Source organism: Indicator indicator, chromosome 24, assembly GCF_027791375.1.
Source record: "Indicator indicator isolate 239-I01 chromosome 24, UM_Iind_1.1, whole genome shotgun sequence".
NCBI lineage: Eukaryota > Metazoa > Chordata > Aves > Piciformes > Indicatoridae > Indicator > Indicator indicator.
This window is the reverse complement of record NC_072033.1, coordinates 1,493,664-1,509,765: the sequence shown is the minus strand read 5'-3', so window position 1 is coordinate 1,509,765 and position 16,102 is coordinate 1,493,664. Positions and strand designations below refer to the sequence as shown.

Here is a 16,102-nt window from a genome sequence, read left to right as displayed (position 1 = left end):
CTCTCTGACTTCTTTCCTTCAACCAGTTCACATCCACCTCCCTCCCTGATCATCCAGACCACACTGCCTCAGTTTAGCTGCAAGGATGCTGTGTTTAGCTTCTCCTGCTGTGCTGCCCCCTGCAATGATGCCATTGTGTCAATGCAGTGCAGATGTTCTGGAGCTTCACCCTTTTCCAGTACAACGTGGATTAGTCCATGGCAAGTGGTGGGGCTGTCTTTCCACCCCTGGGACATCCCCGGTTGCCATGGGGAGGAGAATCAGAAGGCAAAAAATGTGAGGTGGGGTAAGAAGAGTTGAATAACTGAACTAAACCAAATTAGACTAAACCAAACCAAACTAAACTAAACCAAACTAAACCAAACAAAACTAAAACAAATTAAACTAAATCAAACCAAACTAAACCAAAGCAAAGCAAACCAAACCAAACCCAACCAAACCAAACTAAACTAAACCAAATCAAAGCAAACCAAACCAAACCCAACCAAACTAAACTAAACTAAACCAAACCAAACTAAACCAAATCAAAGCAAAGCAAACCAAACCCAACCAAACTAAACTAAACCAAAGCAAAGCAAAGCAAACCAAACCCAACCAAACCAAACTAAACTAAACCAAATCAAAGCAAACCAAACCAAACCCAACCAAACTAAACTAAACTAAACCAAACCAAACTAAACCAAATCAAAGCAAAGCAAACCAAACCCAACCAAACTAAACTAAACTAAACCAAACCATAGTAACAAGAGTAGATATCAATGTTGTTCTCACACTAATCCAAAACACAGCTCTGTAGCAGCTACTAGGAATAAACTCACTCTGTCCCAGCAGAAACCAGGACTTAAAGTAACTGCTTCCTAATTTCTAAATTCCCCTTAGACTGTAGCATTATTTTTCACACCCTAACCTTTCTTTCTGGTTTTGCTCTGGTTTGTTTTTTGTTTTGGGGTTGGTTTTTTTTGTGGGTTTTTTTGTGGTTTGGTTTGAGGTTTGGGGGTTTTGGTGGTTTGTTGTGTTTTTTTTTTTTTCTAATAGTGTACTAGAGAATTCTACTCAAGGGTTATTACCTTTCAGTTGGGAATGTGATTGGTGTGGCTTCTCCTCCCCTTTAGCACCAGCCTCCTTGGGCAGACCTTCAAAACCATACTGTCTTTGCCTTAGTTCTTATTACTTACCTGTTTTGGGACATCTTGCCTGTGTGGATGCATCTGGTTGTGGTCCCCATCTCCAGGGGACGAGCTCTGCATAAGCAGTGTGTAACTTCCTCTCAGTGCCCTGTCAGCCAGCTTCTTGCCCTTTAAAACCTGTGAGGGAAGCACAGACAATGTGTCCACTTTGCTACTTGTTTTTCTTTTCACTCCTAGGTCCTCCCATTGAGCCCCTGGAGCCGACCAGGCCTTTACCGACTCTTCCTGTTCGCAGAATTCACTCCACTTCAGAAAGGAAACATGAGAGGCAGCCAAGACCTCCTAGCCCTCCCCTGGGTGACAGGCCATCTCCTCCTGGCTCCAAACCAAACATCTGTGATGGCAACTTTAACACTGTGGCTCTCTTTAGAGGAGAAATGTTTGTTTTCAAGGTACTAAGAATTGCTGCTTACCTGTGAGCCTTCCTTTAGCTTTATTGGTGGAAAAGATTAATAGGTGTGGGAAAGATTAATTCTGTGGCAATGAGACTTGAACTGGCTGTCAAAATAACTGTTCTGAATGATCCAGATTAGAAAGAATTGTAAGCAGGTTGGCTCTGGGATATTTGGAAACAACAAACAAGATACATTTGGAAACTCAGGCAGCCTTTGAACCAATATGTGAACTGGAATTCAGACACCATCAAGCCACCGGTAAAGCCAGAAAGCAATACCAGTACCTAACCAGGGACTGAGCCTCATCACCTCCAGAGCTGCCATGCATCAACCTCTGGGCTTCAGGGAGCACTCAATCTGCCTGAACCTCTTGGGGAGTTTGAGTCAACCTTGCTTTTAAACTACAACAGGGTAGAAAGAGAGGCTTTGCTCAATAGCCCACGGTAGAGTGTGTTGAATATGGAAATCCCAAGTTCCATTCCCAAATACCTGTAGCTTTCAATGCCAAATGGCTGTGAACATGGAGAGGGACACATGGGAGGTCATTCACTGGGCAAACCAAAGCAGCTGCAGAAAATGCCTGATCTGAAAACAGCTGAAGGCTAGGGCAGTGTCTGGGAGGTCTCACAGGCTCTGTTCTGCACTTGCTCATCCCTGAGCATCCACTATGGATTTAACTAATGATCTCATGTCTGGAGGGAGTTCCTTTGCTCATTGGGATATTGAATAGCTCCTTTGTGCCCTTGGGTGTGCTGTGTTGATAGTTGGGCACTGGGAAGGCTGTGTGGATAGTTGGCACTGGGATGGCTGTGTTGGTAGTTGGGCACTGGGATGGCTGTATTGATAGTTGGCACTGGGATGGCTGTGTTGATAGCTGGGCACTGGGATGGCTGTGTTGATAGTTGACACTGGGATGGCTGTATTGATAGTTGGCACTGGGATGGCTGTATTGATAGTTGGGCACTGGGATGGCTGTGTTGGTAGTTGACACTGGGAAGGCTGTGTTGATAGTTGACACTGGGATGGCTGTGTTGGTATTTGGGCACTGGGATGGCTGTGTTGATAGTTGGGCACTGGGATGGCTGTATTGATAGTTGGCACTGGGATGGCTGTGTTGGTAGTTGACACTGGGATGGCTGTGTTGATAGTTGGCACTGGGATGGCTGTGTTGGTAGTTGACACTGGGAAGGCTGTGTTGATAGTTGACACTGGGATGGCTGTGTTGGTATTTGGGCACTGGGATGGCTGTGTTGATAGTTGGGCACTGGGATGGCTGTGTTGGTAGTTGGGCACTGGGATGGCTGTGTTGATAGTTGGCACTGGGATGGCTGTGTTGGTAGTTGACACTGGGATGGCTGTGTTGATAGTTGGCACTGGGATGGCTGTATTGATAGTTGGCACTGGGATGGCTGTGTTGATAGTTGGCACTGGGATGGCTGTATTGATAGTTGGCACTGGGATGGCTGTGTTGGTAGTTGGGCACTGGGATGGCTGTGTTGATAGTTGGCACTGGGATGGCTGTGTTGGTAGTTGACACTGGGATGGCTGTGTTGATAGTTGGCACTGGGATGGCTGTATTGATAGTTGGCACTGGGATGGCTGTGTTGGTAGTTGACACTGGGATGGCTGTGTTGATAGTTGGCACTGGGATGGCTGTATTGATAGTTGGCACTGGGATGGCTGTGTTGGTAGTTGACACTGGGAAGGCTGTGTTGATAGTTGACACTGGGATGGCTGTGTTGGTATTTGGGCACTGGGATGGCTGTGTTGATAGTTGGGCACTGGGATGGCTGTGTTGGTAGTTGGCACTGGGATGGCTGTGTTGATAGTTGGGCACTGGGATGGCTTTGTTGGTCGTTGGGCACTGGGATGGCTGTGTTGATAGTTGGCACTGGGATGGCTGTGTTGTTAGTTGGGCACTGGAATGGCTGTGTTGATAGTTGGCACTGGAATGGCTGTGTTGATAGTTGGGCACTGGGATGGCTGTGTTGATAGTTGGCACTGGGATGGCTGTGTTGATAGTTGGCACTGGGATGGCTTTGTTGGTAGTTGGGCACTGGAATAGCTGTGTTGATAGTTGGCACTGGAATGGCTGTGTTGATAGTTGGGCACTGGGATGGCTGTGTTGATAGTTGGCACTGGGATGGCTGTGTTGATAGTTGGGCACTGGAATAGCTGTGTTGATAGTTGGCACTGGAATGGCTGTGTTGGTAGTTGGGCACTGGGATGGCTGTGTTGGTCGTTGGGCACTGGGATGGCTTTGTTGGTAGTTGGGCACTGGGAAGGCTTTGTTGGTAGTTGGGCACTGGGAAGGCTGTGTTGGTAGTTGGGCACTGGCATGGCTGTGTTGGTTGCTGGGCACTGGGATGGCTGTGTTGGTAGTTGGGCACTGGCATGGCTGTGTTGATAGTTGGGCACTGGGATGGCTGTGTTGGTAGTTGGGCACTGGGATGGCTGTGTTGGTCGTTGGGCACTGGGATGGCTGTGTTGGTAGCTGGGCACTGGGATGGCTTTTTTGGTAGTTGGCACTGGCATGGCTGTGTTGGTAGTTGGGCACTGGGATGGCTGTGTTGGTAGCTGGGCACTGGGATGGCTGTGTTGATAGTTGGCACTGGGATGGCTGTGTTGATAGTTGGGCACTGGGATGGCTTTGTTGGTAGTTGGCACTGGGATGGCTGTGTTGGTAGTTGGGCACTGGGATGGCTGTGTTGATAGTTGGCACTGGGATGGCTGTGTTGGTCGTTGGGCACTGGGATGGCTGTGTTGGTCGTTGGGCACTGGGATGGCTGTGTTGGTAGCTGGGCACTGGGAAGCGTGTCTTGATAGCTGGGTACTGGAATGGCTGTGTTGGTAGTTGGCACTGGAATGGCTGTGTTGATAGTTGGCACTGGAATGGCTGTGTTGGTAGTTGGCACTGGGATGGCTGTGTTGATAGTTGGCACTGGGATGGCTGTGTTGGTAGTTGACACTGGGATGGCTGTGTTGATAGTTGGCACTGGAATGGCTGTGTTGATAGTTGACACTGGGATGGCTGTATTGATAGTTGGCACTGGGATGGCTGTGTTGATAGGTGGCACTGGGATGGCTGTGTTGATAGTTGGGCACTGGGATGGCTTTGTTGGTAGTTGGCACTGGGATGGCTGTGTTGGTAGTTGGCACTGGGATGGCTGTGTTGGTCGTTGGGCACTGGGATGGCTGTGTTGATAGCTGGGTACTGGGATGGCTGTGTTGGTAGTTGGCACTGGGATGGCTGTGTTGGTAGCTGGGCACTGGGATGGCTGTGTTGATAGTTGGCACTGGGATGGCTGTGTTGATTGTTGGGCACTGGGATGTCTGTGTTGGTAGTTGGCACTGGGATGGCTGTGTTGGTAGTTGGGCACTGGGATGGCTTTGTTGGTAGTTGGCACTGGGATGGCTGTGTTGGTAGTTGGGCACTGGGATGGCTGTGTTGGTAGTTGGCACTGGGATGGCTGTGTTGGTAGCTGGGCACTGGGATGGCTGTGTTGATAGTTGGCACTGGGATGGCTGTGTTGATAGTTGGCACTGGGATGGCTGTGTTGATAGTTGGCACTGGGATGGCTGTGTTGATAGTTGGGCACTGGGATGGCTGTGTTGATTGTTGGGCACTGGGATGGCTGTGTTGGTAGTTGGCACTGGGATGGCTGTGTTGGTAGTTGGGCACTGGGATGGCTTTGTTGGTAGTTGGCACTGGGATGGCTGTGTTGGTAGTTGGGCACTGGGATGGCTGTGTTGGTAGTTGGCACTGGGATGGCTGTGTTGGTAGCTGGGCACTGGGATGGCTGTGTTGATAGTTGGCACTGGGATGGCTGTGTTGATAGCTGGGCACTGGGATGGCTGTGTTGGTAGTTGGCACTGGGATGGCTGTGTTGATAGTTGGGCATTGGGATGGCTGTGTTGGTAGTTGGCACTGGGATGGCTGTGTTGGTTGTTGGGCACTGGGATGGCTGTGTTGATAGTTGGGCACTGGGATGGCTGTGTTGATATTTGGGCACTGGAATGGCTGTGTTGGTAGTTGGGCACTGGGAAGGCTGTGTTGGTAGTTGGGCACTGGGAAGGGTGTGTTGATAGCTGGGCACTGGGATGGCTGTGTTGGTAGTTGGGCACTGGGATGGCTGTGTTGGTAGCTGGGCACTGGGATGGCTGTGTTGGTAGTTGGGCACTGGGATGGCTGTGTTGGTAGCTGGGCACTGGGATGGCTGTGTTGGTAGTTGGGCACTGGGATGGCTGTGTTGGTAGCTGGGCACTGGGATGGCTGTGTTGGTAGTTGGGCACTGGGATGGCTGTGTTGATAGTTGGGCACTGGGATGGCTGTGTTGGTAGTTGGGCACTGGAATGGCTGTGTTGGTAGTTGGCACTGGGATGGCTGTGTTGATAGTTGGCACTGGGATGGCTGTGTTGATAGTTGACACTGGGATGGCTGTGTTGGTAGTTGGCACTGGGATGGCTGTGTTGATAGTTGACACTGGGATGGCTGTGTTGATAGTTGGCACTGGGATGGCTGTGTTGATAGTTGGCACTGGGATGGCTGTGTTGGTAGTTGGGCACTGGGATGGCTGTGTTGATAGTTGGGCACTGGGATGGCTGTGTTGGTAGTTGGGCACTGGAATGGCTGTGTTGGTAGTTGGGCACTGGAATGGCTGTGTTGATAGTTGACACTGGGATGGCTGTGTTGGTAGTTGGCACTGGGATGGCTGTGTTGATAGTTGACACTGGGATGGCTGTGTTGGTAGTTGGCACTGGGATGGCTGTGTTGATAGTTGGGCACTGGGATGGCTGTGTTGGTAGTTGGGCACTGGGATGGCTGTGTTGGTAGTTGGGCACTGGGATGGCTGTGTTGATAGTTGACACTGGGATGGCTGTGTTGATAGTTGGCACTGGGATGGCTGTGTTGATAGTTGGGCACTGGGATGGCTGTGTTGATAGTTGGCACTGGGATGGCTGTGTTGATAGTTGGCACTGGGATGGCTGTGTTGATAGTTGGGCACTGGGATGGCTTTGTTGGTAGCTGGCACTGGGATGGCTGTGTTGATAGCTGGGCACTGGGATGGCTTTGTTGGTCGTTGGGCACTGGGATGGCTGTGTTGATAGCTGGGCACTGGGATGGCTGTGTTGGTAGTTGGGCACTGGGATGGCTGTGTTGGTAGTTGGCACTGGGATGGCTGTGTTGGTAGCTGGGCACTGGGATGGCTGTGTTGATAGTTGGCACTGGGATGGCTGTGTTGATTGTTGGGCACTGGGATGGCTGTGTTGGTAGTTGGCACTGGGATGGCTGTGTTGGTAGTTGGGCACTGGGATGGCTTTGTTGGTAGTTGGCACTGGGATGGCTGTGTTGGTAGTTGGGCACTGGGATGGCTGTGTTGGTAGTTGGCACTGGGATGGCTGTGTTGGTAGCTGGGCACTGGGATGGCTGTGTTGATAGTTGGCACTGGGATGGCTGTGTTGATAGCTGGGCACTGGGATGGCTGTGTTGGTAGTTGGGCACTGAGATGGCTGTGTTGGTAGTTGGGCACTGGAATGGCTGTGTTGGTAGCTGGGCACTGGGATGGCTGTGTTGGTAGCTGGGCACTGGGATGGCTGTGTTGGTAGTTGGCACTGGGATGGCTGTGTTGGTTGTTGGGCATTGGGATGGCTGTGTTGGTAGTTGGCACTGGGATGGCTGTGTTGGTTGTTGGGCACTGGGATGGCTGTGTTGATAGTTGGGCACTGGGATGGCTGTGTTGGTAGTTGGGCACTGGGAAGGCTGTGTTGGTAGTTGGGCACTGGGAAGGGTGTGTTGATAGCTGGGCACTGGGATGGCTGTGTTGGTAGTTGGGCATTGGGATGGCTGTGTTGGTAGCTGGGCACTGGGATGGCTGTGTTGGTAGTTGGGCACTGGAATGGCTGTGTTGGTAGCTGGGCACTGGGATGGCTGTGTTGGTAGTTGGCACTGGAATGGCTGTGTTGGTAGTTGGCACTGGGATGGCTGTGTTGGTAGTTGGCACTGGGATGGCTGTGTTGGTAGTTGGGCACTGGGATGGCTGTGTTGGTAGTTGGGCACTGGAATGGCTGTGTTGGTAGCTGGGCACTGGGATGGCTGTGTTGGTAGTTGGCACTGGGATGGCTGTGTTGATAGTTGGGCACTGGGATGGCTGTGTTGGTAGTTGGGCACTGGGATGGCTGTGTTGATAGTTGGGCACTGGGATGGCTGTGTTGGTAGTTGGGCACTGGAATGGCTGTGTTGGTAGTTGACACTGGGATGGCTGTGTTGGTAGTTGGGCACTGGGATGGCTGTGTTGATAGTTGGCACTGGGATGGCTGTGTTGTTAGTTGGGCACTGGGATGGCTTTGTTGGTAGTTGGCACTGGCATGGCTGTGTTGGTAGTTGGGCACTGGGATGGCTGTGTTGGTAGCTGGGCACTGGAATGGCTGTGTTGATAGTTGGCACTGGGATGGCTGTGTTGTTAGTTGGGCACTGGGATGGCTTTGTTGGTAGTTGGGCACTGGGATGGCTGTGTTGATAGTTGGCACTGGAATGGCTGTGTTGATAGTTGGCACTGGAATGGCTGTGTTGATAGTTGGGCACTGGGATGGCTGTGTTGGTAGTTGGCACTGGGATGGCTGTGTTGGTAGTTGGGCACTGAGATGGCTGTGTTGGTAGTTGGGCACTGGGATGGCTGTGTTGGTAGTTGGGCACTGGGATGGCTGTGTTGGTAGTTGGGCACTGGGATGGCTGTGTTGATAGTTCGGCACTGGGATGGCTGTGTTGATAGTTGGGCACTGGGATGGCTGTGTTGGTAGTTGGGCACTGGGATGGCTGTGTTGGTAGTTGGCACTGGGATGGCTGTGTTGATAGTTCGGCACTGGGATGGCTGTGTTGGTAGTTGGGCACTGGGATGGCTGTGTTGATAGTTGGCACTGGGATGGCTGTGTTGGTAGTTGGGCACTGGGATGGCTGTGTTGATAGTTGGCACTGGGATGGCTGTGTTGATAGTTCGGCACTGGGATGGCTGTGTTGGTAGTTGGGCACTGGGATGGCTGTGTTGATAGTTGGGCACTGGGATGGCTGTGTTGATAGTTCGGCACTGGGATGGCTGTGTTGATAGTTGGGCACTGGGATGGCTGTGTTGGTAGTTGGGCACTGGGATGGCTGTGTTGGTAGTTGGCACTGGGATGGCTGTGTTGGTAGTTGGCACTGGGATGGCCTTGTTGGTTGTTGGGCAGCAGCTGTGCCAGGCCCAGAGTGGTCAGACCCAAGAGGTCATTCACGAGTTTGTTCCTAACTGTGGACCTGCTTCCCCCTTCTCCTTTTTCCTATCCTTCTTTCCCCCTTTTTTGCAGCACCAGCAATCAATTTCTTCCCTCTTTGGTTCCCACCTTCCCTCTCTGGAAACAGTGGGGCCGGGTTTGGAGCTGCCGTCTGCACCACGGCTTCTGTCTGTAATGGGTAGGGGACCTAGGCAGGGCTTAGGAATGCTGGCTGTTGGCCACCCAGCCTCCTTCCTTGCTCTGAAGATGCCTGTGGGTTTCCCTCAGGATCGCTGGTTCTGGCGCCTGCGCAACAACCGGGTGCAGGAGGGGTACCCCATGCAGATCGAGCAGTTCTGGAAGGGCCTCCCCGCCAGGATCGATGCTGCCTACGAGCGCTCCGACGGCAAGTTCGTCTTCTTCAAAGGTAGGCCGCGGGCCGCCGCCTGCCCACAGCGCCCCCTGCTGCGGGGTCCAGGACAGGCACCCTCAGCATGGCCCTCCGCCGGGGGGGGACACAGGGGAGGCACTTCCCCGCCTCACCCAATGGGAGCGCTTGGAAGGGACCTCCGGAGGCTGAGCCCAACCCCCTGCCAGGGCAGGGTCGCCAAGGCTGCATCGCGCTCTGCAGCTGCCTGAAAGGAGGTCGTGGGGAGGTTGGGGCTGGTCTCTTCTCACAGGGATAGAACAAGAGGCATCGCAGGATGTTAGGGTTGGGAGGGACCTCCAGAGATCATTGAGTCCAACCCTTCCATGAGAAGACTGAGAGGGGATTTATAAAATCACAGAACTGTCAGGGTTGGAAGGGACCTCAAGGCTCAGCCAGCTCCAACCCCCTGCCATGGGCAGGGACACCTCACACCAGAGCAGGTTGCTCACAGCCACATCCAGCCTGGCTGCAAAAATCTCCAGGGATGAGGCTTCCACCACCTCCCTGGGCAATTTAATAAATGTTTATAACTAGCTGAGGGCTGGGGGTCAAGAGGGAGGGGACAGGATCTGATCTGTTGCACCCTGCGATAGGACCAGGAGCAACGGATGGAAACTGCAGCACAGGAGGTTCCAGCTCAACATGAGGAGGAACTTCTGCACTGTGAGGGTGCCAGAGCCCTGGAGCAGGCTGCCCAGAGAGGTTGTGGAGTCTCCTTCTGTGGAGCCTTTGCAGCCCTGTCTGGATGTGTTCTGTGTGACCTGTGCTGCCTGCTCTGGCAGGGGGTTGGACTGGAAGCTGTCCAGAGGTCCCTTCCAACCCCTAACATCCTCCATGCCTGGGATCCATGAACCCCCCTGCCAGAGCAGTAGGGAATGGCTTCAAACTTCACCAGGGATGGTTTAGATTGGACATTAGAAAAAAAATGTGTATATAAAGATTGGTCAGACACTGGCATAGGCTGTACGGGGAGGTGGTGGAGTCACCAACCTTGGATGTGTTTCAAGGTGGTTTGGATGTGGTGCTTGGGACTATGGTTTAGGGGTGAACCTTGCAGAGTAGGGTCAGTTGTTGGACTTGGTGATCCCAGGGGTCTTTTCCAACCTGAACATTTCTGTGATTCTGTGAGAAGATTGCACAGGAACTTGTCGAGGTGAGGTTTGAATGTTTCCAGAGATGGAGACTCTGCCAGCTCTCTGGGCAGCCTGTTCCAGTGGCCCACCACAGTCAGACTGAAAAATTTCCTCCTCATGTTCAGATGTAACTTCCTATGTTCGAATTTCTCCCCATTACCCCTTGTTCTGTCACTGGGCACCACTGAACAAAGCCTGGTCCCATCCTGCTGACACCCACCCTTCAGCACTGATGAGATCCCCCTTCAGTTTTCTCCAGCCCCAGTCCTCTGAGTCTTTCCTCATAGAGGTTCCAGTCCCCTCAGCATCTTTGTAGCCCATAGCTGTCCCCTCTCCAGCAAGTCCCTGTCCTGCTTGAACTGGGAAGCCCAGAGCTGAACACAGTTCTCCATACGAAGCCTCACCAGGGCAGAGTAGAGAGGGAGGAGAACCTCCCCTGACCTGCTGGCCACACTCTTCTTGATGCACCCCTGGATGCCATTGGCCTTCTTGACCACAAGGGCACATTTCTGGCTCAAGCAGCCTCTAACCCTAAACTCCAGTTTAGTGTGGGCTGGCCTTGCCAGGACAATCTCTGTGTAAAGCTAATACTGGTTACTGGAAGTTGGCTTCCATGTGCTAACAAGAGTCAGCTCCTAAGTTCCCAGGGAGTGTCAGTTTCCTGCCTGTCCCTTTGAACATGTTTGAGCAAGGCAGCAGGGACTCTGCAGGTAGAGGTCACTCCCAAACCACATTTCTGGACAGCTGTCTCCTAAAGAGACAAAAGGACCAACCTTCTGCTGGGGCCCATGCTAGCTCCCTGCACTGTGACAGGGTCTGAACAGGGTTCTGGAACTTGAGAGCAAGTTGTAAGCAAGGAAGCTTGGCTGGAAAACATCATCATGTCCTGGTACAGAACCATCACACCTGCTCTTCTGAATTCCTGTCAGCAGGGTCAGCCCTCAATGGACTGAGACTGTAGAGTCCTGCACCTGGGGAGGAACAACCTCCTGCACCACTGCAGGCTAGGGCTTGACCTGCTGGAGAGCAGCTCCATGGACAAGGATTTCAAGTTCTTCATGGGACAGCAATGTGCCCTGATGACCAAGAAGGCCAATAGGATCCTGGGGTACATCAGGAATAATGTGGCCAGCAGGTCAGGGGAGGTTCTCCTCCCTCTCTGCTCTGACCTGCTGAGGCCACATCTGGAATATCACATCCAGTTCTGGGCTCCCCAGTTCAGGAGGGACAGGGATCTGCTGGAGAGAGTCCAACAGAAGGACACTAAGATACTGAGGGGACTGGAAGATCTGTGTGATGAGGAAAGGCTGAGACCTGGGGCTGTTCAGTCTGGAGAAGAGCAGCCTGAGAGGAGATCTGATCAATGGTGACAAATACCTGCAGGGTGGTGTCAAGCAGAAGGGGCCAGGCTCTGTTCAGTGGTGTCCTGGGACAGGACAAGGGGCAGTGAGCACAACCTGGAACCCAGGAGGCTCCACCTCAACATGAGGTAAAACTTCTTTACTGTTAGGGTGCTGGAACCCTGGAGCAGGCTGCCCACAGAGGTTGTGGAATCTCCTTCTCTGGAGACTTTCAAGCCCCACCTGGCTGTGTTCCTGTGTGACCTGCCCGAGGTCACCCTGCTCTGTCAGGGAGGTGAACTCAGTGATCTCTGGAGGTCCCTTCTAACGCCTACCATTCTGTGATTCTGTGAAAGGCAACAGATCAATAAGTATGGACTGGCTGGCTGCCAAGAACTCCTCAGCCTGACTGAGGGATGACAGAGTATGAGAGAAGTTTCTGAAATCATGACTGGCCTAGTGAAAGTAGATCAGAAAGGGTTCTTGAACGTCTCCTCCAAAACAAGAGCTGAGGAGCAGCAGAAGTGGGAGCAGCAGGACAACTGAGGTGATTCTCCCCTCTGCTTTGCTCTGCTCAGACCCCACCTGCAGCACTGCCTCCACTTCTGGGGCCCCCAGCACAAGAAGGACCTGGAGCTGCTGGAGAGGCTCCAGAGGAGGCCACAGAGATGATCAGAGGGCTGCAGAACCTCCCCTGTGAGGACAAGATGGGAGAGTTGGGGCTGTTCAGCCTGGGGAAGAGAAGACTCCAGGGAGACCTCAGAGCAGCCTTCCAGGACCTGAAGGGCTCCAGGAGAGCTGGGGAGGGACTTGTGAGAAGGGCTGGGAGTGGCAGGATGAGGGACAATGGCTTTGAGCTGGGAGAGGGGAGAGTGAGAGTGGAGAGGAGGAAGAAATTGTTGAGAGTGAGGGTGGGGAGAGACTGGCACAAGGTTGCCCAGGGCGGCTGTGGATGCTCTCTGCCTGGAAGTGTTCAAGGCCTTGAGCAATCTGTGCTGGTGGGAGGTGTCCCTGCCCATGGCAGGGGGTTGGGCCTGCATGAGCTCCAAGGTCCCTTCCAACCCAAACCACGCTCTGACTCTGATTTATGAACTGAGGCTGGAGCAGCCTCTTCACAAATGCAGTTAAGCCTGGAACTCTCCAAGATACTGTAGCTCACTGCTGCTGTTTTGCATTTATACCACCTTCTGATTAGGCAAATGTGTTGCTTGTGTCCCCATTCCTCTCTAGGAGACAAATACTGGGTGTTTAAAGAAGTGACAGCAGAGCCAGGCTACCCACACAGTCTGGTGGAGCTGGGGAGCTGCCTGCCCCGGGAGGGCATCGACACCGCTCTGCGCTGGGAGCCAGTGGGCAAAACCTACTTCTTCAAAGGGGACAGGTACTGGAGGTACAACGAGGACAAGAGAGCGACCGACCCAGGCTACCCCAAGCCCATTACTGTCTGGAGAGGAATCCCCCAGGCTCCACAAGGAGCTTTCATCAGCAAGGAAGGCTGTACGTATGCTGGGAAGGTCAGCAGGGCTGCTCTGGGCTGGCAGCTGGGTTGGTGCTGTGGGTGCCTCAAGCATTGCCTGGGGCAGGAATCCAGACTCTGAAGTCCTAGGGTCAGATGGACACCTGTCAGCCCCAGCAGTCTGAGATCCTTCCTAACCCTTACCCCAACCCATGCCTCTCCTCAGCTGCTAAATCATGCTTTTGTGATGCCAGCTCTGGGGGACAGGGTCCTTTGCTGGTTTTGCTGCCACAGCAGCCCCTACCCAAGGTTTCCTGGGCCCTGACTGAGAGGAAATAATTGTATTTCCCTGATAGCTCCTTACCTATAGCTAGCTCAGTCACTCTTTTAGAGGCTCCAGTCTGCCTGAAGTCCTTTGCAGTTAGCCGCCCTCTGAGTAGAGAGCTGGGCCTCCAGAGACTTCTTCCAACATGTTTCTTTCTCTGATTTCTTCCTCTTCTTTCAGTTGGAGAAAGAACTAACGGGGAGGGCTTGTGCTGGTGAGGCCATGTTTAAACCTAGGGCTGCAGGGCTGGGCTGGGCTAAGCTAGGCTGGAGATCTGCAGTGAGAGCCAGCCAAGCTGGAGGACAGAGGCAGGAGGCTCCAAGCTTTCACCACCGTTCCCTTCTCCTTTTCTCCTTTGGAAAAGGACTCATCTGGGGAGCTGAGAGGTGCTAAGAGAACACAGTATAAATCATCAGCCTTTTATTAGCAGCAGGACTCATTCAGCATCTGCTGGCTCAGGTTGGGTGAACAGAAAGCTTCAGCATTCTTCCAAGCACCACTGCAGCTGCCTCTCTGTAGGATTGTTAATTGGGTGCTGATGCTGAGCTGCCATTTACAGATGTGTCAGTGAGAAATCCCTGCCTGCAGACCACTTTTAAAGTTAATTGTGGGATTTTTGTTCACACCTTGTTTTGGCCAAGGGGAATGGTGTTCTGTGGGGACAGTTGCACCCACAGGCCAAGGCTCTGGTGTCTCCTTTAAATCCTAGCTCCAAAACCACCTTCACTTCTCAGTAGTTTTTGGGATGTCCTGGATGAATGTGTTTCCTTGGTGCAGGCAGCTACCACTCCAAGCATAGAGAGCCTGTGCAGAGGCACACCCTCACAGGAGCACAGCTTCTTGAGCTGGAAATGTGCTCTGGTGGCCAAGAAGGCCAGTGCCATTCTGGGGTGCAATAGAAGGGCTATGGTGAGTAGGTCGAGAGAGGTTCTCCCCCCGCCACCCCCAACTCTGCCCTGCTGAGGCCACATCTGGAATATTGTGTCCAGTTCTGGGCCCCTCAGTTCAGGAAGGACCTCAGGAAACTGCTTGATAGAGTCCAGCACAGAGCCACAAAGATGCTGAAGGCAGTGGAACATCTTCCTCATGAGGAGAGCCTGAGGGAGCTGAGGGCTCTGTAGCTTGGAGAGGAGGAGCCTGAGGGTGACCTCATTGCTGGGGATAAAGATGTGCAGGGGGAGTGCCCAGAGGCTGGAGCCAGGCTCTGCTGGGGGATGCCCAAGGACAGCACAAGGGGCAGTGGTGGAAGCTGAGGCAGAGGAAGTTCCATGGAAACAGGAGGAAAAAATTTTTCCCTGTGAGGGTGACAGAGCCCTGGAACAGGCTGCCCAGGGGGGTTGTGGAGTCTTCCTCTCTGGAGATATTCAAGACCTGCCTGGCTGTGTTCCTGTGTGACCTGCTCCAGGTGACCCTGCTCTGGCAGGGGGGTTGGACTGGATGAGCTTTGGAGCTCCCTCCCAGCCCCTAACACTCTGTGATTCTCCTGTGGAAACGGTGTGGTGAGGAATACTCTCTCTTTTCTTTTCTAGTTTATACCTACTTTTACAAAGGGAAGGAGTATTGGAAGTTTGATAACCAGAGGCTGAGTGTGGAGCCAGGCTACCCCAGGTCAATCCTCAAAGACTGGATGGGCTGTAACCAGAAGGATGTGGAGCGGAGCAAAGACAGACGCCTCCCCCACGACGACGTGGACATTATGGTGACAATAAATGATGTGCCTAGCACTGTCAATGCAATTGCAGTTGTGATCCCCTGCATTTTGTCTCTGTGTATCCTTGTCCTGGTATACACAATCTTCCAGTTTAAAAACAAAGAGGTGCAGCAAAATGTTGTGTACTACAAAAGACCTGTCCAGGAATGGGTATGACACAGCCCTCTGCACGTCTCAGCTCATTCGTCTGATGAGGACTATGGACACCAAAAAAAACAGAGAAAAAAATAAAGTGTTCAAAAGCCTACCAAACAAAACTACTTCAGTCGCCTGCAAGGTTTGGACAGCCTGGGACTGAAATAAGCAGGAAAACTGGAAAAAAAACCACACCCCCACAGGCAGTCTTGCAGCGTGAAGCCTCTGATCTTCTTACTGCCTGAGTCGCGTCAGTCTCGGTGTGCCATCCTCCACAGGCTCACTCTGCAAACATCAGAGTCTTCAAGACAAGTTTCAACTGACCTGGGAGACTTCTTTCAGTTCCCTGCACCAGTGCTCCCAGTTAAACCCAGCATTCTCCAGTGTAGCTAAACCACCTCTGAACAGAACCATGTTTTTTTTAATAGCTGTCTCATAATAAACGAATTAAGATCATGAAATCTAGGAACAGGAACAATTCAGTGTCGTAAGCAGAAGACATTCTGATGCTGAACCATTCTAAAAGGTCTTCTTAGTTTATTACAAAATCCAGGGAATTACCTGGATACAATTTTCCAATACCTGCTGGTCAGATGTTTTGTACATTCATAACTTAAGTCGACGCTGCCACTCGGTACAGTGCATGAGGAACCACTGAGCACTCAAAGAGGTAAATGAGTGCAGAGCAGAAGCTCAAGAAGCACCAAACCAGACACCATAAATGTTACCTGGCAACATCAAACCC

General features: G+C 52.3%; 1 protein-coding gene across 1 annotated transcript in view; it reads left to right on the top strand.

The window, feature by feature from the left end:
• The window catches only part of MMP24 (matrix metallopeptidase 24), a 56,148-nt gene extending 40,716 nt beyond the window's left edge, over positions 1–15,432 (top strand). The window contains exons 6-9 of the mRNA XM_054392134.1: positions 1,365–1,579; positions 9,116–9,254; positions 12,961–13,227; positions 15,041–15,432. Of these exons, the coding sequence (XP_054248109.1) occupies positions 1,365–1,579; positions 9,116–9,254; positions 12,961–13,227; positions 15,041–15,378 (959 nt within the window). The 3' untranslated portion in view covers positions 15,379–15,432. The remainder of the gene's footprint in view (positions 1–1,364; positions 1,580–9,115; positions 9,255–12,960; positions 13,228–15,040) is intronic.
• Positions 15,433–16,102: the final 670 nt, after the last annotated feature.